The 21,105-nt window shown below is 45.7% G+C and overlaps 1 protein-coding gene across 1 annotated transcript in view; it reads right to left on the bottom strand.

Moving 5' to 3' along the window:
* Positions 1 to 18,888, bottom strand: part of C8B (complement C8 beta chain) — a 41,053-nt gene extending 22,165 nt beyond the window's left edge. Inside the window, 5 exon segments of the mRNA NM_001097451.2 lie at positions 1,506 to 1,638; positions 4,680 to 4,821; positions 6,902 to 7,043; positions 11,147 to 11,303; positions 18,662 to 18,888. Of these exon segments, the coding sequence (NP_001090920.2) occupies positions 1,506 to 1,638; positions 4,680 to 4,821; positions 6,902 to 7,043; positions 11,147 to 11,303; positions 18,662 to 18,753 (666 nt within the window). The 5' untranslated portion in view covers positions 18,754 to 18,888.

Genomic DNA, 21,105 nt, shown 5'->3' with positions numbered 1-21,105 from the left:
ATGCAAATGAACTTATTTGCAAAACAGAAGAGACTCACAGACTTTGAAAACAAACTTATGGTTACCAAAGGGTACAGGTGTTGGGGGGTAAGGGATGGAATGGGGGTTTTGCACACTGAGATATATGGTGATTGGCCAACAGTGACCTGCTGTATAACACAGAGAACTCTACCCCATATTCTGTGATACTCTCCATAGGAAAAGAATCTGAAAGAGATGCATATGTGTGTATGTATAACTGAATCACTTTTTTGTACAGCAGAAATTATTCCAACATTGTAAATCAACTATACTTCAATGAAACTTTTTTTGTTGTTGTCTTTTGTTCTTTCAGGGTCGCACCTGTGGTATATGGAGGTTCCCAGGTTAGGGGTCCAATTGGAGCTGTTGCTGCCAGCCTATGCCATAGCCATAGCTGCGTCTGTGACCTACACCACAGCTCACAGCAACACCAGATCCTTAACCCACTGAGTGAGGCCAGGGATCAAACCCGCAACCTCATGGTTCCTAGTTGGATTCATTCCCACTGTGCCACAATGGGAACACCCAATGAAACTTTAAAAAATGATAGAAAAAGAAAAGAGCCAGATAAGGGAGGGATGTGGCAGGGCATATCATCAGCTTGTGCACAGTTCTCTGGTTGGCTGATGGTGAGGTAACAGGGCAGTGTCGCAGGGGTTGACAGGATCAGCTCTCAGGCTCCAGGAGGCCTGGGGGCTATGTGCTAATGGGCATCACGTAGTTAACATCTTCTATTTGGAGGAGGGTTTTCACATTTGTGAACCAACTCAGGAAATGGGCATGGGCTACTTTACAGATCCTAAAGCAGAGAATATGGGGGAGGGGTCTATCCCAGGAAGGCCCCCTAGGGTCCTGCTTGGGTTACAGTGCTTCTATCTTCATGGTTGCTTTTGATATTATTGTTAGCATAATTATGCTACTGCAACTCTGCATTGCCTTTACTCGGACACATCAGCCTCACCACTGGGTCTGCAGTGGGGAGGGGGAAGGGCCCTCCTGGAACAAAGGGAAGGCAACATGTAGCATCAACACCTGTATGCGCATGCACAGTTCTGTAACAGTGTAACAAAACCTGAATCCATGGGTGCAAGCGTATCTATAACTGTCCACTCAGAAATTACAGAATGTATGTTACCTTATAAGGGGGTCAAAACGGACCAAAGCCTAAAAGAAAAAATAGTGGAAGATATATAGGACAGCGCCCCGCTGCATTTGGGGGCTCAGCCTTTGTATATGAATCCACTGAACCATTGCCGGCACGAATAAATACTGCTTCCTGGCAAAAAGGCCTCGGTGTCCTGTCTCCCTGTATGTAAGTCCTGCAACATGTCCCAAGGGAGGACCGATTTTAGGCATGAAGAACTGAAGCTCAGAGAGAAAAGCAGTGTGTCCTAGCTCTCCCGCAGGCTGCCTGATCCCTGCTATTGACTCCTCAGCCAGTGCTCTTGCCATTGCCCCTCACTGGCTTCCGGGCTGGCACGTACCTGTGGGTTGAAGTTTTCCACATTGTATGGTTTCCGAAACCTCGTGTTGAGTATGTAATGGGGGGAGCATGCACCGGCGTAATACCTGTGATCGAGAACTGGGCCCTCCAAGTTGTTCGTGAACAAATTTATCCTGCAGGGAAGGCACAGAAAAGGGGACGAGGTGAGGGTGTGATCCTGACAGACCGACGAAAGGACACCGAAATTCCTTGGCACATCACCCAAGACCCTTGATATCTGGTTGAAACCACTTTCTTTCTTTCTTTTTTTTGCTTTTGCTTTTTAGGGCTGCACACTCCGCCCCCCTGGCATATGGAGGTTCCCAGGCTTGGGTCTAATCAGAGCTATAGCTGCCGGCCTACGCCAGAGCCACAGCAACGCGGGATCCGAGCCCTGTCTGTAACCTACACCACAGCTCACAGCAATGATGGATCCTTAACCCACTGAGCAAGGCCAGGGATCGAACCCGCAACCTCATGGTTCCTAGTCAGATTCGTTTCTGCTGCGCCATGATGGGAACTCCTGAAAGCAGGTTTCTAGTTTCATCTCTGGCCCTTCCCAGCCACAACCACAAACCCAGTGTCCCCCTACTCAGAGGTGTTCTCACTTCAGTGTGCTTTTCTCCTTCTCTTCTGCGTAAGGGCTGTTCCCTATGCCTACATGTCCTTCCAGCCACTCACTGTTTTACCTCATACTTATCTTCCAAGGCTGGGCTCTGTTGTGGCCTGCTGTGGGAAGCCTTTGCTCACTCTTGCATCACACCCATAATAGACCTTGGGCTTGCCCCATTCATGCATTTATTCTTCTGTACTACTGCAGTTGCCTTACAAGAATGGTCTAGCCTAGCAGGTAAGAAACTGGTCTCTGGAGCCAGACACCTCGGGTCAAAGCCTCGTTCTGCCATGTCCGGATTATGTAACCGTGGACATACCAGTTAACCTCTCAGTATCTCGGTCTCCTCATCTGTAAAATGGGAATAAGGAAAATCTTATTTCATGGAGCAGTGGTGAGAAACACACATGTCCATATCTGTTAATTGCTTAGAACACTGCTTAGTCTGCGATAGAGTCTTGCTGCCATTTATGTATCTGTTGTCTCCCCTAGATTGTATGCTCCTTGGGGATGGTGGGTCTCCTCTGGATTTCTGTGCAATCCTGCTCACAAGATACTAAATTTATTCCCATTTACTGAGGGTCTAACTGGAGACAGACACAGTCACCAGTGGCTCACTGCCTCACCTTACAGAGTGTCCCCAAAGCCCTGCATATAGATATCATTAGTATCACCTAGAAAGGGTGAAAAGCCAGTCTCTAATTTGACGTGATTTCTCAGTGCCTCCTAGGGCAGGCCTTTATTCCTGAGCTGCTTTGATAACTAGACAGTGCTGGGGTTTTTTGGGGTTGTTTTTGTTAAAAGGAGTCTATCTCCTTTCAGCTTCTGCCTGTTGGCCTGTTCTCTTCCTACCAGAATTGTCTTGGGTCCTCTTTCCTGTGACAGAGTTTCGTGTAGCATAATAATGTACATTCATTTATGTTCTTTAACACTGTAGACAGTTGACACACACTGGCTCCTTGAATCCACAGGTATTATGATTATCATGCCCATTTAACAGATGAGGACAGTGAGGCACAGGGAGGGAAACCAATCTGCCAAAGGATTCAGTGCCAGCTGCTGGTGGGGCCGGGAATCAAAGTCTGAGCATCTGACTTAAGAACAGAGTCTCTTTCTTCCCACCACACAGGCTTCCTCGCACATATTAGTTTATTACTTGGCATGAACGCAGTTGGTCCTCACAGAACCGGTGTAAAGGGTATTCCTGACTTCCATCTCAAATGACGACACTGAGTCACTGTATAGGTAAGAGCCTCACTCAGGGTCCCGTGGTCTGTGCACCATCCTTTTGCCCCTCCTGCCTCCGCTGCTGGTTCTGAATGTCCACTCTGTCATCGTCTTCACCGTGTGAACCCTGGGAACTCCCTTAACCTTCCAGGGCTCAGTTTCCTTACAGAAGAGGTAGGGCTTAGCATCACTAACATCTAAAGTGGTCCAGAGAGGAAGTCATCCCCATTCAGGGAGTCTGTGTCCCTCGTGACAGCCTTTCAGGAAGGAGATCTGATTTCTGTGTGGGAAGAAGGGAACCCCATGCAGGCCCACTCTCCTCCCCCATCCCATGTCACACACGTGATTTGTGAGGCAGGCAAGGGGAGGCTCTCACTCTTCCCCTGGAGGCTGAGAGGCTGCCGAGTGTGACAGGAAAGCAGCTGAGCACCAGGCCAATTTGGCCTCTTCTGACTTTGTCCCTTCATCTTGCCAGAGCGTTTAGCCCACTTGGAGACCCCCCAGAAGCTTGACGCACTGACTTGGTGCAGAGCCATGCTGGAAATCCACTCCTTCCCTGCTTTATTACTTACCAGCCTCTCCTGGCCAGCCCCTCTGCTAGGATGTCAGGAGAGAGAAACATAAAACCTCTCTTACTGCTGTCAAAGGTAATGCTTAGAAAGTACCTGACACAGTCACAGAGCTGCTGTCAAAGAAACATCCCCCCCCCACACACACAGCTTTGCTCTCTGGGCTCCAGACCCAGCCCTCCCTGCATCTGTGTCCACCCATGGCACCTGTCCCGTGTCTATCCATGGCACATGCTCACGAGCTCCCAGAACTGTCCTCAGAAAAGAGCCATAGAGCTTATCTTCCAGCCCTTTTTCAGAAAGGAAACGCAGAGCCACTCTGCTTCTATCCCTTCCCTCCCTCTCTCTTCTCCAGAATTACCTGCTTTCGTAACCTAGCAGGACCCTACTGGGCCTTCCCCCATATCCTATGCTGAGTTAGCTCCTCTCTGAAGTATATAACATGTATCTTTTGGAGATTTACAGGAACATCCTGACCTGACCTCTGTGGAGAGCTACAGGAACAAAGAACTTCTCCACCAGGAAGTTTGCAACAACCAACCATGCCCCTCTCTCACTTTGCCTTTAAAAATGCTTTGCAATTTTGGTTCAGGGAGTTGGGGATATCTTGGGGGCAAAAGCCACAGGTCTCCTTGCATGGTCCTACAGTAAACCTTTATCTGCTCCAAACTGCGACATTTTGGTTTGTTTTGGCCTCCCTGTGCCCTGGGGACTCCGACTTGAACTAACACCCTTCTAGCTTCACAACAGAAAGAGAGTAACTTACCCACTGGCCAGGCTGCCAATGGCCCAGTACTGGTCCATTTCCTGCTGACACTTTTTATAAATCCTTTTACAGTTTGCCTCATCCGACTGATCTCCACAGTCATTGTCACCATTGCAAAGAAGTCTACGGTTGATGCATCTCCCTGGGATGGAGAAAGGGTGTCACCCATAGTCCTGACGCCAGTAAGAGGGGGATTGGGGGTATGAGACCCACTGTGTGCCTGGCACTTGCTTGGGCCTTTAAGGCTCTGTTTCCATTAGTCCTCATGTATTTCAGGGTGGGTGGGTAATAGAATTCACACTTCCTTTCCCACCAAAGGCCAATGTGTATTTCTGAAAGCACTTGTGGGGTGGGGAAGGGAAAGTGCCTGCTAGCTAGGAGTCACGTGGTCAGACCGGAAGGAAGGTTGGATGCTCCTGCTTGGGGCTGGCAAGAGGAGGTAGGTTTGATGGATTCTGCAAGGAGTATTAGCTGTGGAACCTTCCATGCATTACCTGACCCCCTGCCTCAATCTACTCATCTAAAAAAAGAGACATCATTGTACCTACACCCTAGGGTGGCTGGGGATTTAAGTGACTGAATGAAACAGCACTGACTCATAGTAAGTACTGGGTATGTATTGTTATAACTATTATTGGTGTTTTGATAGCCCAGATGTAAACTGATGGTAAGTATTGGCAGGAGGATTAGAGCCTAAAGCTTTCTCATTATAACTCTCCCACAAACTAAACCACACTGCCTTCAACACCAGAGCCATCTGGACTATTTTTAGGTAGTAAAAATAGGTGGACTATATGTTTAAAATTATTCGCAGCACCTCTGCTTCCTTTTAATCCTTTTCCCCCATTGACCTGACTTCTCTCATTTGTATTTTCTTGGGGAACAAAGCCCGTAAGACAGGTGACTTTCCTTAGATGTGTCTGGTCATTTTGAACCAATGTTCTTAAGGTATTAAAGGCAGAAGAGTATCTGGTCTTCAAATGTTTCTTACAAGGCATTTAAAGTAAAACCTTGCCGAATAATCATTATGGCTTTGGTCAGAATCATGGAACACTGGTCATAATGAGTCCATGGACACACTGTAAAAGTCCTTCAGATTTATTGCATGGAGTTTTGCATTTGCAATAAGCCCTAGAAATTACTCTTAGAATCCCTAATTCTTTCTGGAAAGATCCCGAAGCCCAATCCACATGGTTACAGTGAATGTAGAGAGTTGCAACTCCCATCTAGATAATTTAGATCAAAATACTCTTATTTTTGCTAGAGCCTTGGAGAAACAGAGAGGCATACATGTTTGCCTAAATTAGCTGGAGAATGAGTTGAAAAGACAAGTGTTTACTTAGTTTTGCAGCTGGTGATTGATTATTCATTTGTGTGCACCTTCCTTCCCTCTGTCTGCCCATCCAGCTGTCCTTTTATTCTTTCCTTTAATCAAAAAAATTTTACCTGGAGTTCCCATTGTGGCTCAGCGGGTTACGAATGAGTTTCCATGAGGATGTGGGTTAGCTCCTTGGTCTTGCTCAGTGGGTTAAGTATCTGGCGTTGCTGTGGCTGTGGCATAGGCTGGCAGCTGCAGCTCTGATTCGACCCCTAGCCTGTGAACTTCCATATGCTGCAGGTGCGGCTGTAATAGCAAAAAAAAAAAAAAAAAAAGTTTTACTGAATTAACGGGTTATGCTGAATCTGGTGATACAGAAATGCACAAGACAGAGACTATCTCACCCAAGACATTTCAGAGATAAATGAATACATACTATATTTAACTGTTGTAGGCTTTGCTACATTGTATTTAGCCCCAAACCTGCAAGAAAACCAGCAGAGCTCAAAGTCTGCAAAGATCTTACATATCAAATCAGAATAAGATGTGACTCGGGATTTCTGGTTCTAGTACGTGTACTTTGGTGTCCTTAATGTCAGTGAATGTAATGGGAACCCTCAAATTCTGAACTGTAGCTCCTCTACTTACCCGCTGTATAATCTTAGGCAGATAACTTCTCCAAGTCTCAATTTCTCAATTTGTAAAATGGAGATACTATTAACATCTACTCTATTGGTTTTTTTTTTTTAATGAAATAATACATGCAAACAAAGGTCAAGGAGGACAAGGAGTCCTCCTAGCCTGGCTCTTGACCCTGATCTTGAGCTCTAGGCAATGGCCAGTCTTCCATCATCATGGGTCACCAACATCACTTGACAGCTTTTCCTTCCCACTCCCTTCATACCTGTCTGCGCACACACAAAGCCTTCACATCGCACTTGACTTCGGCATGGTCTGTTGGAAACACAGTCTTCAACTTCCTTGTCAGAGAAGTTGCACGGTTCCCCATGGAACTGAGAGGGCCGGAGCAAGGAGGCATGTCTGTACTGCAACAGAGAGGAGCAAGGTGAGCCAGGAGCAGAGCCTCACGCACGTGGGGAGCTGAGGGAGACACTTAAGGATCTATATTGCAATTGCCTGTTTGCCTATTTCAACTAGACTGAGAGCTCTCTGAGGCCAGGGACTTTATCTTCGATCTCTGCATCCACAGTGATCAGTAAAGATGCACAGAATGTGGGGAAATCATGGGCTTTGGAGTCCTAAGGTAGTAAATGAGTTGATGTAGCTAGTTCAATAACCCAAAACCACAGTCTCTCAGCTTGATTACTCCAATGTGTTGATTCAAGTATTATCATTTACAGAGTTCCCCTTGTGGTCCCTGTGAGGATGCAGGTTCAATCCTTGGCCTTGCTCAGTGGGTTAAGGATCTGGCAGTGCTGGTAAGCTGCAGCATAGGTTGCAGATGTGTCTCGGATCTGGCATTGATGTGGCTGTGGTGTAGGCCAGCAGCTGCAGCTCTGATTCCACCCCTGGCCCCGGGGAACTTCGATATGCTGCGGGTATAGCTCTAAAAAGAAAAAAAAGTATTCTCACATACTAAGTAGCTTATAATGCAAAAGCATGCACTTTGGAGCCACACTTGACTCTAGCACTTTCTAGTTATGTGATATTGAGTAAATTCCTCAGGCACTGTGATTTCAATTTACGAATCTATAAAATGAGGATAGTAAACTACCTAAATGTACAGTTATGGAGTTTCAATTATATGTGTGGTCTCATTATGTGGTCTGGTATACAGTTAAGTACTCGTTTTCTTGTGCTTATCTTTCTTTTTAATTGTGAATAATTTTTAGCAGCCACTATTTCTCTATTTCTACCTTTATGTTTATTCCAGAAATATTGATTGCATTTCCAAAATATTGATTGAGCCACCCAGTGCTGAAGAAGGTAGTGTTCTTTATCCTTGTCTGTGCTGGAGCATAATCACAGCCTCTCGGCTGCTCACAGCGGGGTGGCAGATGGTGGCAGTGGTGATGCTGGTAAACACCAGGCAGTGACAACACAGTGTGAGGGGTACTGGGACAGGGGAAGGACAAAGTGCTTCATCAACTCAGAGGGAAACCCAGTGCAGACTTAGAAGAAAGGGCAGTGACATCTCAACTGAGCCCCTACGGATGAGGAGAAATATCAGGCAAACATGGAGAGCTGGTGTGAGGAGGGGAGAGAAGGGAAATCCGCAGGGAGGGAATTGTTGTGCCAAAGCCAAGCATCTAGAGAGTGTGTGCCTTGCTCCAGGAAAGAAAAAGAAATTCATCACAGGTGGAATAAAGAGTGACAGAGAGGAGTTCCCATGTGGCGCAGTGGAAATGAATCCTACTAGGAACCATGAGGTTGCGGGTTTAATCCCTGGCCTCGCTCAGTGGTCAGGATCCAGCACTGCCCTGAGCTATGGGGTAGGTCACAGACACGGCTTGGATCCCGTGTTGCTGTGCCTATGGCTAGGCTGGCAGCTGTAGTTCCAATTGGACCCCTAGCCTGGGAACCTCCATACGCCGAGGGTGTGGCCCTAAAACACACACACACACACACACACACACACACAAAAGTGAAGGAGAGAGAATGGGGGGATATATAGCTCACAGCTGGTAAGGCAGGGCTTCTTGTGCCTAAGACTGGATTTCTTAGTTCATTATGGGGCAAAGAGAAACCACTGCAAAGGAAGGAAGTGATCAGACTTGGGTGGCTTCCAAATGCTAGTTTGGTGCCCCCCCTCAGGGGGCAAACCACGATAGTGGCACCTTTGCAGATTGACATGTTAACCAGCCACAGCTATTACTTGCATGGTATCTGGAAATCTAGAATAGAAACAGACAAACATCCACTCATGCTCCTTTGCATTTACTGAGAGTCTTTCTTCCTGGAAAGCAGAGGCTGGCAGGACAGGGATACGGTCTGCAAAGAAGACGCTAGACAAGTGGTCCCAGGCACCAGAGACAAGATGGGTTAGAGGAGTGTGGAGATAATGGGAGGAAGACGTCTCCCAATTTCAGTGGAAAGGTTGACAAACTCCCAGCCACTGACCCTGCAGACGGCAGTGATGCCCACTGAGGGAAAGAATGCAGCAAAGTCTGAGTGGGTCCAGCTGGGTGAGTGGGTGGATGGACAGATAACCCATGCTGAGTCTTCCTGGTTTATGGTGCAGATGAAGCAGTTACCCAGATAACTGGATCAATGTTGATAACGTCAGCAATAAATCCTGCTTGGGGACTGAATGGTCCTGCTTGGCTCTCCAGCGTTGATCCAATTAAGCATTAAGCACATAATTGTTCTGGGCCTACTTCCATTGCCTCTTTAGAGTACCTAGCCCATGGTTGGTTTGGTTTCCCAAGGAGCTGGAGAAATGGGAACCATTCTCTTTTTATGACACTTAAAACTGTTCAGCCGTTCGTAGCGCTGGATCCTGGGTCAGCCTTCTCATGACAAGGGAGCACGAAGAACAAATACTGCAGAGATTGCGTATTTTGTTTGGGAGAATGCTAGACAAGAAGCCAGGGGCCTGAGTTCAAGGTCTGCATTTGCTATTAGATGACCCTGAGGAATCACGTACCTGCTCTGGGTTTCTCTTTACCCACCTGCCTAACAGAGGTGCAACCATTATCCTCCCTTCCTTAGATGTCAGGAAATATAATGAGACCAAACAGCATATATTTATGGAGCACCCCTCCCCTTATAAGCCAGGCATTGGCCTATACACTAAAGAAACAGACTTGAAGAAAAGGTGGTTTTTTTTTTTGTTGTTCGTTTTTTTGTTTTGTTTTGTTTTGTTTTTTCATCTTTTTAGGGCTGCACCTGCAGCATATGGAGCTTCCCAGGCTAGGGGTCAAATCAGAGCCACTGGTCTACACCACAGCTCATGGCAACACTGGATCCTTAACCCACTGAGCAAGGCCAGAGATCAAACCTGCATCCTCAGGGATACTAGTCGGGTTCATTTCTGCTGAGCCACAGCAGGAACTCTTATTGTGCCAATTTTAGAGATTAAAATAGTTGGGTCACTGTCTACTCAAGAGCACCTCATACAGTGGCAAAGGTTGGGCACTGCAAAAGTCCAGTGGGGTGTACTCACATACATTACCATCATTTTTTATTATATTATTCTTTTCAGGTGAGATATCACCATTTAAAACTTTTTTTTTTTCCTTTTTAGGGCTACTCCTGTGGTATATGGAAGTTCCCAGGCTAGGGGTCAAATTAGAGCTGCAGCTGCTGGCCTACACCACAGCCACAGCCATAGCCACACCAGATCCAAGCCTCATCTGTAACCTACACTGCAGCTACCAGTAACGCCGGGTCCTTAACCCACTGAGAGAGGCCAGGGATCGAACCCATGTCCTTAGGGATACCACTTGGGTTAATCACTGAGCCACAATGGGCACTCCTGAATAAGTTTTGAAGCACTCACAGTTTAATGGAAAGACACGTAATAAAAGGAAAGCAAGTGATGAATGCTAGGATACAGGAGGAGTAAGGAATAATTGCAGTTCATAAAAGGGTGTCTACCTAAGGACAAGTGAGAAGTCAGGGCAACGTTCTCAAAAGGGCCTCTCAACAAAGTTTCAGATTATGAGTAGGTGTTAGCTGGTGAAAGAGGTGGGAAGGTTACTCCAGCATGAGAAAGAAGCATGAATAAAGGCAGAGCAAGAGTGTGAAATAGAGAAATACATGAGTGTGGGACGTTCTGTGGAGATGTTGGCCAGGTCTGGGGCATGGGGGGCCTTGAATACCAGGACTCTAGACTTGATCCTAAGGATTATGCATTGACTAAATGATTTCAAGTTGGGGAAAGACCAACCACACGTCTGTTTTCAAGAGCTTCCCTGGTTGCACCATGAAAGATGGATTAAAAGAAAAAGGCTGGAAGCAAGAAGCCCAAATAGGAAGCTACTAAAGGGAGCCAGGACAGACAAGCCTCAAAGAAAGAGTCTGATTGCTCTTTGGAAGCACAGAGGAATAGAATCCATTAGCTAAATCAGCCAACATTTATCAAGGTCCTGGTATGATCTAGGCACTGTCAGTAGTGTCGAAGCCAATCTTGCTGAAGATGAGGGCTCCTGGAAGCCCAGAGGTCTCCCAGGTCCTGCGTACCTACCCTTTTCTTCTGACAGGGATCACACGTGGTCCAGGAGGACCAGCTGGACAGTTCACAATCAATAGGCGTCAAGGTGACATCCACACTCCGCGTCTGTCTACTCTTGCCAAGGCTCTCGTTGACTGCATTTGACTCAAGAGAGTGTGGCCTCTCACCTCTAAAAGGTCATCATAGAGAAGAGAGTCAAGTGTTAGAAGGGAATCAGGCATACATCCAACCACCAATCTGCCCATTCAATAAATAACATATTTGCTCACTTATGCAAGGCTATTGGTTTATCATTCAAATGTGGGTTAATTCATCCAACAAATATCTACTGAACACCCAGCAAGTGCCTGACATTATGGTTTTCTATGGTCAAAAGAGTACTGAACTTTGATCAGAAGACAGTCCATCAGCAGCTGGGTAGTGTGGTCTGGTGTCTCAGCTTGGGTGAGCTTCACTTTTCTTACCTAGGATGAGAAGATCCTATCTACCTCATAAGGCTATGTCTAGGATTAAGTAAGAAAATATGTGTGAAAATACTTTATAAACGGTAAAGTGCTTTAGATATGCAGGGATTACAACCACAGCTAGACGTATGACCTCAAGCAATACCCTCGACATCTCGGGGTTTCTGCTTTATCCTCTGGAAAATGAGCGGTTTGAAGCAGGTTGTATTTAAAGTGTCCTTTCACATTATGAGTCTATGAAACTTTTTCGGAGAACACACCGCATTCAGAATACTGTGCTACAGAGAATACAGAGAAATACAAGACACAGGTTTTGCCTTCTGGAACTCAAAAGTTTGTCCTTGGATAGGAAAAGAGAAACATGCCTTATGTTCTTCTGGACTTTATCTAGTAGGCCAGGGTTTTAAGCAGGACCACTGTGGCTGCAAAGTGAAGGCTGGATGGAGGTGGGGAGAACCCAGGGCAGGAAAGGCAGGTAGGAGACTCATGCTGTGGTACTGATAGGGATGGAGTAGGATGGTTACATGGGTGGTTGTGGGGGTCCCAGTGGGGGACCATGGATGGAGAGGGGGGCCTGGGGAGCTTTGGGAGATCACTGTGGGCTAGTGATTGCTCAGAAGGGCCATCAGAATGAGGCAGGCTTGCTTGACTAGTGGAGGCATGAAATATGCTTCAGGTTATTGGGTGGGAGATGGGGTAAGGCCTGCATTCAGGTTCAGATCACGGGCAGGAGTTTAAGAACCACCCATCTGCTGATTTGAATAAGCACCATGACAGTCCTAGTCTGACCTTATAGGGTCAAATACTCTCTTACCAGATACCAAGGAGGAGCTACTACTCAAGAAAGAGGAAGAGGCAGTCTTTTCCCATCCCTATTTCCCCTGGATTATAAAACTGTAGCCCCACCTAATCCTCGGGGCAGAGCCTTTTTGCCTGCCTGCCTGCATCTTCACAAGCATCTTTTTGTGTGTGTATGTCTTTTTTCTTTTTTTAGGGCCACACCCATGGCATATGGAGGTTCCCAGGCTAGGGGTCGAATCAGAACTGTTGCTGCTGGCTTATGCCACAGCCACAGCAACACCAGATCCAAGCCGTGTCTACAACCTACACCACAGCTCATGGCAACGCCAGATCCTTAACCCACTGAGCATGGCCAGGGATCGAACCCCCAACCTCATGGTTACTAGTTGGGTTTTTTAACCACCAAGCCATGATGGGAACTCCACAAGCATCTTAATAAATCTATTTGTTGCCTATCATTTTGTCTCTCACTGAATTCCTTCTCTGATAAGGCACCAAGAACCTAAGCCTCAGTAAGTTCAGACATTGGCTGAGTGATTCTCATTTTAAAAACCGTGGGTTCAAGTTCCAGTCTGGGTTTTGGCTGAGTTCAAGTCCTGACCTGTGGGTTAAAGTCCCAGTCTGGGTTCTGGTTGGGTTCAAGTCCTAAGTGCTGTCAGTTTCAGTACCAATGAGTGATGTGAGCCTGAGCTACTGCAGTGTTTAGGGGCAAGAGAATGGGGAAAACAGGCTTACGAGACCTTTCTCAGGTGGAATGGGTAGACAGTGATGAGTAATTGGATGGGGTGTGGCTTAGAGAGAGGAAAGGAGTTAGGTTGTTGCTGGTTTCTAGTTTGAGTGTGTGGGTGAGTGGGGGACACAGGAGCGAAGAAACTTGTCCAGGAAGATGTAGTTGGGGCATGTTGAGTTCCAGGTGCCTGTGGAACACTTCTGCAAAGACATTCAATAAATAGTTCCTAGGTGGTTTGGGAACTACAGGAGAGAGATACGAACGGGAGATACACATCTGATTGTGAAAAGCTATGGGAGAGGATAGGATTGGTCTTGAGGGGGGCTGGCCAAGGATAAGCCCCTGGGGAACATCAGCACCACCAGCAGACCAGGAGTGCCTGGCGCCTGCCAGGCCAGGGCCAGGAATATTTAGAGGTAAGTGGGAGATGGGGTGAGGCCAGTGCAGGGGGATGGGCGAGCAGATGATAGCACAACAGCAATCCAGCAACATGAGACCTGAATTCTGTCTACAAGATAGGGCAACAATTTTTGTTGAGTTCCTGGCACTCGCGGGACATTGAATAAAAGAGGGACTAAATGGGCATGTTATTTAATCTGCCTATGCCTCTGGTTACCCCATGTGTAATATGATGGCATATTATAATTTCTATTTTTCTTCCATCTGAGAGTATAGCTGTAAGGGTCTTTGTAATTTGTGTTTCTTTTAAAGGCTAAAAAGGGAGAAGAAAAGAGAAAGAGAATGACGATTTGTTGAGTGCCCAGGGCGTGTCAGACCCTGTGTGAGATGTTTAACTCCTGCCATCTCATCTGATCCTGCCAGCAATGCTAGAAGACAGCGATGGAGCAGTGCCACCTGGACAGACGAGGCAAATGACCAACAGTCATGCAGCTGGTATTTGGTGAGCCGGGGTCTCTTCGACTCTAGTGTCTGTATCGTGTCCATTGTGCCATGCTGCCTGGCAGGGAACCAGGACAGCCTCCAGTCCCCCATCTCCTTGCAGGAACTCCTGCATCTTTGTGTCCAAGATTGAGTCATTAGGGAGAGCGGGCACATTGTTTCCATCGTCTCCCATATATAGTACCTCACTCCAGACAAGGTCATTACCAATACATTCTCACTTGGCAAGAGTCCTAAAAAGAGGATAATATTAACTACAGTGAAATCCATCTCCAGGACCACCCCAGAGACCAGCAAAAATCAATTGCCTAGTAAAGTTGGATCTTTAACAAAAGGTCAGAGACTCTACTGGAAACCACCGATGGATACTTTAAAGTGGTTACTTGAGGGGGGATGCTGCACACTGGTAGGGGGGCGTCAGAATGTGCTCTTATCTACTCATTTGCCCAGGTTTGACAAAACAATACTGTCTGTGATTTGGCTTCTCCTGAGTATGTATTTGACAGCTCTGCAGGGTATCCTCTTCTTGCTTCCACTAAAAAACTGTTACATTGTGTTCTTAGCAACTACCCACCCAATGCACCGGCAGACTGAGTAGATAAGTAATGTGCACACACGCTATATTAAGGGTTGCAATTATTTTCTTCTCCAAGATTGGAGAGCCTGTTAATGGGCAAGATGGTCGCTTGTAGAAGGAACTTGGTAAAAAGTAGTTATAACCACCAGATCTCTCATTTTTGCACCCAATTTTCATTAGGTGGCAATATAATGAAGTCATCAGCTGAATAAATAGTATGTTTGTAAATTACATTGGCTAAGATGTGTGTGGTTTATTAGTACTGTAAAATGCAAATCTGGAAGCAAGGCTAGCATTAAATCGCATCTTTAATTCCTGGGACTAAAATGGACCCGACAGAGAACAGGGGCGGTCGGGCCTCTGTGTATGGTTATTATGATATGTGCCTTCATGCTGTGAATTTACAGAAATAAACCCAATAGATGTTCTAACTAAGTGACTTGACTTCTATCATTCAAAATCCTCGGTATGTTTTTAATGTTGAAAAACTAAACATGTCCAGGGAAGTACAGAAAACAAAATAATAAATACTCATATACACACAACTCAGGACTGGCAATTGTTTGTTAACATTTTGGAGTACTTCCTTCAAGTTTTTTTTAAGTAAAAAATAACCTTATAAATTTGACATCTATGTTTTTCTTACCAGCTCCAGTTCCATTTTCCTCTCCTTTGTTTTTTTGCTTTTTTTTTTTTTGTCTTTTTTGGGGCATATGGAGGTTCCCAGGCTAGGGGTCAAATCGCAGCTGTGGCCGCCAGCCTTACACCATAGCCACAACCACAAAAACGCCAGATCCGAGCCACATCTGTGACCTACACCATGGCTCACGGCAATGCCAGATCCTTAACCCGCTGAGCAAAGCCAGGGATTGAACCTGCGTCCTGATGGATGCTACAGATTCCTTTCCACTGAGCCATGATGGGAACTCCTTCCTCTCCTCTTCTTCAGAGGATACTGTCATGAATTTTGTGTATATCCTTCCAGTCTTTTAAATGTTTTACATACTTTCATACGAACACACTAGTTAGCATTGCCTTTGTGTGCTTCACTCATACTGGACATAGTATTCTGTAACTTGCTTTTGTCAATCTACATTGTTTTCCTGGCCTATCTCTTTTGATTCATAAAGAGATCTTGGAGTTCCCGGGTGGCTTAGTGGATTAAGGATCCAGCGTGGTCACATAAAGAGATCTTGTTCCTTCCTTTCATCTAGATGTTGCATTCTAAGACACACATTGCATGTGATTTATTCTTTTTCTTTTTGAAGGACATTTATATTTTCTCAGTATTTTGCCACTGCAAATAATGCTACAGCAAACACCCTTCCACAAGTCCTTGGCACGTATCCTGCTATGTAAGGACAGGCATGGATGTACCTGCCATTCCTTGAGTTGCATGGAATGCTGTTGCCAGCATAAGGACATATTTCACTGGGGCCCTGGCTCCCACTCTTTCTAACAGGAGTCTCTGATCAAAATAAAGATGGATCCATTGTGGACAGCAGGATTAGGTCAGCAGTAAATTGCAAGCCATCCGCTTAGAGAGACCGGGTGCATCAATATATTTTGGCTTTCTGTAGAAATGCCCTGTCACGACAACTTTCTTGTTACACACTTATTTGTTAGGTAGCTGCATCCTCTTTGCAAATAGCATCCTTCCTCTTTGCTGGAAGGGGCAGCTTCTGGGTAGCGGATTTTCAATTTCTCTTCTCTCTGCCATTCACTGTTGTGGACGTAAAATTTAAAGCAACATCTCAAGGCAACAAAGGTGTGGTCCAGAGATAGAGAAATGGCCCAGGAGTCTAGCAAGGCCGATCTACAATGCAGATGGAGAGGGGAAAATGCATTAGAGAGAGGTGGAAAGATGCAGAGACATACAGGGGCTCTGGAACCAGGGGAAAAAAAAACTGGATTTGAATCCATATTCTGTTATGTATTAAGTGAAGAGACTTGGGATAGTTACATTTTCTCTCCAAATCTCAGTTTCTCTCTCTGTAAACTATAAACAACAGCACTTAACTTCAAAGAGCTGTGAGGACTGGACCTAGTATATATAAGTGCCTGGCACAGAGTAGCAATAAACAAACATAGGTCTTATGATGAGATGGGTATTTCATCTGACGTGGTCAAAAGCTCAACTAAAAATGGAAATCTTACTTAGCTTACACGAAGGGAGTTTCAGCAGTTTTCTGTTGCAGAAGTGAAGGCTAGTCTTCCACTTCTGCAATCCATTTGGATGAAATTCAAATCATGCCATGTTCAGCACTGCCCCATGGGAATCCTGGGTAGAGGCCAGAGCATTAACCTTGATTCAGATAAGGGTTTGAGACTCACAAAATGTGAATGAATCTCTTCTCCTCTCTGAGGACCCATATGCCCTTTCACATCGTATGAGTAGGGATAACACCCATATCCTGACATTGGATTGAGAATTAAGCAAGGTTTCCCAACCTGTTGTCTACACTCACCCACCGACACCTCCACTCCCTACCTCGGAGTGAAATTCCTAATTATAAAAGTGACCGTGTCCATCCTTTGCTTAAAACCCTTCAATGTCTCCTCATTGCCTAGAGGATAAGGTTCAAGCTCCTCAGCAGGTGTATCAGTGCCCTCTCGGCTCCTCCCACAATCTGATTCCTACTTCTACTCTCTCCTGTCTCTGGAAGTTCCCCATCTTGACCTAGATATGCAGCTTCAGGAACAAGCGAGGCTCTCTCATTTCCATGTCCCTGTCTCTGCTGCTTCCTCGGCCAGAATACCCTTCACCCTTTGGCCATTTGGCAAACACCAGTTCCTATGTAAAGATTCAGCTTGACCATCGTCTCTTCCGGAAGCCTTTCCAGACACCATCCCTGGTAAAGCTGATCACTTCCTCTCCTGTTTCCTGCCCGTTCCTGTATCATCTCTTACAACAGTACACAGTCTGTGCTCACGTGTTGCTTTTCTCCAGGAGAACAGGCACCTCTTGTGTCCTATTCACCTCTGTATCCTCAGAGCCTGACCAGGGGCCTCACACAGGGGTCCACGTGCGGGTAGGATTGCTACGATCCCTTTAAACCCTCCTTTCAGACACATTTCCTTGGATTCTAATGGTCACAGAGCACGCACAAGGAAAGTCTTGGCAGCTTCGTTCTTCTCAGGGCCAGGTGGAGATTCTTGATAATTGTAATTAGTCATTGAGTTCCCAGTGGGTAGGGAATACTCATTTCCCTGGTCCAGGGGTGGTGCCCAATGGGGTGGAGGGCTCAACAAAGCCCAATGGGTACAATGAGTACTAGATGCTCCTCCCATCAGAGGCAGTGCTCACCCAGCTTTTATGGAATGAGTAAGAAACAGCCTCAACTAGTCTTTCTTCCCACTAGGAGCCTAGGACAGATGATAGCACCATCCTCTCATGGCAGCAGCTTTTCCCAATTGCTGTGTCACTAGTGCATCTTTCATTGGATCCCAAGTTTGAACTTTTACTCAAATTAATTTTGAGTTTTCAACTCCGATATTTTCTTTAGCTTTTTGCCTCCGATTAACACCAATACCAAAATAATGATGAAATATATCAGTAAGCTTAACTGCCAGGAACATCTGGAATGCCTCTGTGTGTGTGTGTGAGAGAGAGAGAGAGAGAGAGAGAGCGAGAGCGAGAGAGAGAGAGCGAGCCTGAGAACAAAGAGTTTAGGCTGATGAACAGGTAAAGTGGGTCATTCTCATATTAATATCATTGCTATGAATTGGCTTTTTTTCTACATACATAACAAATCATTTGCATAAAGAATCACACCGAGGCTTTGTTCAGAATACAGAACAAGTATCCTATTCTTCTCAGCATGACAGAATACATTTAAACATGTCAGTGTCCTATAGGAACTTTTGTTGAAGTCAGTCGCTGGGTGCCACAATAACCTGAGGAGTTAGTGATATCATTTTATCAGATGCATGCAAATTGCATCAAGAGATGCTCGTTATTCAAAAGGCATGTGACAAGGAGAGGGCCAGAATTACGTGGCTTCATATTGCCTGTCCTATTATTGATGAGGGGATCACTTGGAACTGCCACCTACCTGGAGCCAGGTAAACTGAGACACCCCAGGGCAGCACAGAGAAGAAACAGCTTTGCCGGCATCCTCCAAGCCCACGTCCCAGAGGTCTTCATTTTTTCTATGCGACAGGAGATCTGACTGAGGCTCATGGATCCATGAAGAACCTGCACAGGGAATGCTACCGTCAGCTTCTGTCCCCAGAGAGCAAACAGTTTGGCAGAGTAAACAAAACCACCAGTGATCAGAAATGCCTTATTAGACTTTGCACAGACAGAAAACTTATCAGTGACTCCAGAAAGCAATGAGAATGACGGAAAGCTCTATCACAATTTTTTTGTTTTTGTTTTCTAAAAAATAACATTTTCTTCTCTTTTCCTTTTTTTTTTTTTTTGATGGAAAGCTCTGTCATAATAATTTTTTTTTTTATTTTTGTCTTTTAAAGATAATGTTTTCTTTTCTTTCTTTTTTTTTCCCCCACCCTGCAGCATATGGAAGTTCCCTGGCCAGGGATGGGATTCCAGGATGGGACCTATGCCACAGCTGCAGCAACTCCAGATCCTTAATCCAGTGCAACAGGCTGGGGATCCAACCTCTGTCCCAGCACTCCAGAGAGGCGTTTCCCCACGTCAGGAACTCTGCAGCTTATCTTGCATTCATGCGTAACAGAGTTTTGAGTGAGCAGCTGAAAGGATGGGCAGTTAGTGAGGTAATAAGGATTGTGGGCTCCAGGTCCAGACTGCCTAGGTTCAAATCCTTTCTCGACCACTTGCCAGCTTTGGGACCTCAGGCAAGTCACTTTACCTCTATGCCTCAGTTTCCTCACTTGGCAAGTGCTGACCTTCAAATGATGCGCATAAGCAGAGTGCTTAGAACAGGCTCCTTTGGGCACGGAGACATGTGCTATTATTACTAAGCAGAATGCAGGGTCTGGAGTCAGACAGGCCAGGCTCTGAATAACAGTTTGCTCCTTCTAGCTCTGTGATTTTGAGTAAGTCAGTTAGATGCTAAGAGTTCTAGAGCCTGTTGACCTGAGATCGAATTCTCTCTGTATCTTTAACCAGCTGTGTGATCCAGGGCAAATTATTAACCTCTCTGGGCCTGAGTTTCTTTATCTACAAAATAGAGATAATAAAAGTACCACCCCACCTCAGAGGGCTGTCATGAAAATTAGATAAATCTAAATATTTGAAACACTTTGAACAGTACCTGCCATATACTATGTGGTCTTTCTGTAAGTGAGCTATATTTTATTGACTGTTTCTGATTCTGTTTCCTCCTATGTAAAATCGAGAGGGCTATGCCTCCCTAATTCTCAGGGTCAGGAAGGTCAGATAAGATAGTTAAGTGTGAAAATGTTTCACAAATAGGCATCATAAAAATGATAACTGTAAGAGATCACTTTACCAAAATGTGTTGTTATTATTATATACCTTATGTAGGACTTTATTATATTTAGGGAGCAATAGATGGCTGCCCTGACCTTGTTGAGAAGTGAAATATAATAGATGATTGGTACCAGATAGATGTAACATTTGTCTCCAGTATTTGCTGATAAATCCTGAGAGCCACAGTGATAGATAGCAGCACATGAAAAATAGCTCAATAAATACCTTTGCCCTTCACCTTTCACCTCTCCCATGTTAAAGGTTATAGGACTTTCCTCTGGGGCTGAGCATAGCAAAGGCAGGAGCACTCACGTAGGGTGAGCCAACATTGTTTTAGTTGAGCTTGGAAGAGTGATTCCCCTTTATCTTTTCATTATTCTGAAGAGCATGCCAATTGCTATCTTGTTTCTGTGTGGCTGCACCATGGAACTGCAAGAAAGAAAAATGTGATTCTAGGGTCTCTTGAAGTGGTAAATCCCAGCAGATGTTCACCCTGATAACTCTAGAAACGATTCCCAGATTGCCTATGACCAGATGTGGGGTGGCCGTCTTCACATTTTTCAGTTCCATCGTGGACACAGAGTGTCAGCCCCCATTCCCAGCCTGCAGATGTTATCCACCCTGCCTGTGGTGAGAAGCACAGGAGTTTGGTGAGAAAGAGGCATGGTGCCAACTCACAGACAAATGCCCCAGGCTCTCAAATGCACCCTCATCACTGACTCCTTAGAATCAACAAGGTAAAGTATAAATTGCACGAATCTGGCATTTACAAAACCAATCTGCAGCCCATAAAGAGCTGGAGGAACATGGCCAATGACTGCCCGGTCTGTGTTGATCTTGCAGGTGTAGGTGAGGGCTCTTGGAGGGGAGAGGCAGCAGGTGACTTGAGGGTGAGCTGGTAGGAAGACCACTGACTGGATCTGATTTCCTTGAATAAGCCGCCTAATTACCCTGAGACTATTTTTCATCTGCAAAGTGGGGACCATAATTCATGAATCTACAGCATAAGGTTGTTTTGAAGTTTGACTATATAAAACATTAAGCCCTTCCCTTACCTCCTGACACAGGTTGCAAGTGCCA

Source organism: Sus scrofa, chromosome 6, assembly GCF_000003025.6.
Source record: "Sus scrofa isolate TJ Tabasco breed Duroc chromosome 6, Sscrofa11.1, whole genome shotgun sequence".
Taxonomy (NCBI): Eukaryota; Metazoa; Chordata; class Mammalia; order Artiodactyla; family Suidae; genus Sus; species Sus scrofa.
Note: the sequence above shows the minus strand (reverse complement) of the source record. Positions and strands in the feature narration are given on the sequence as shown.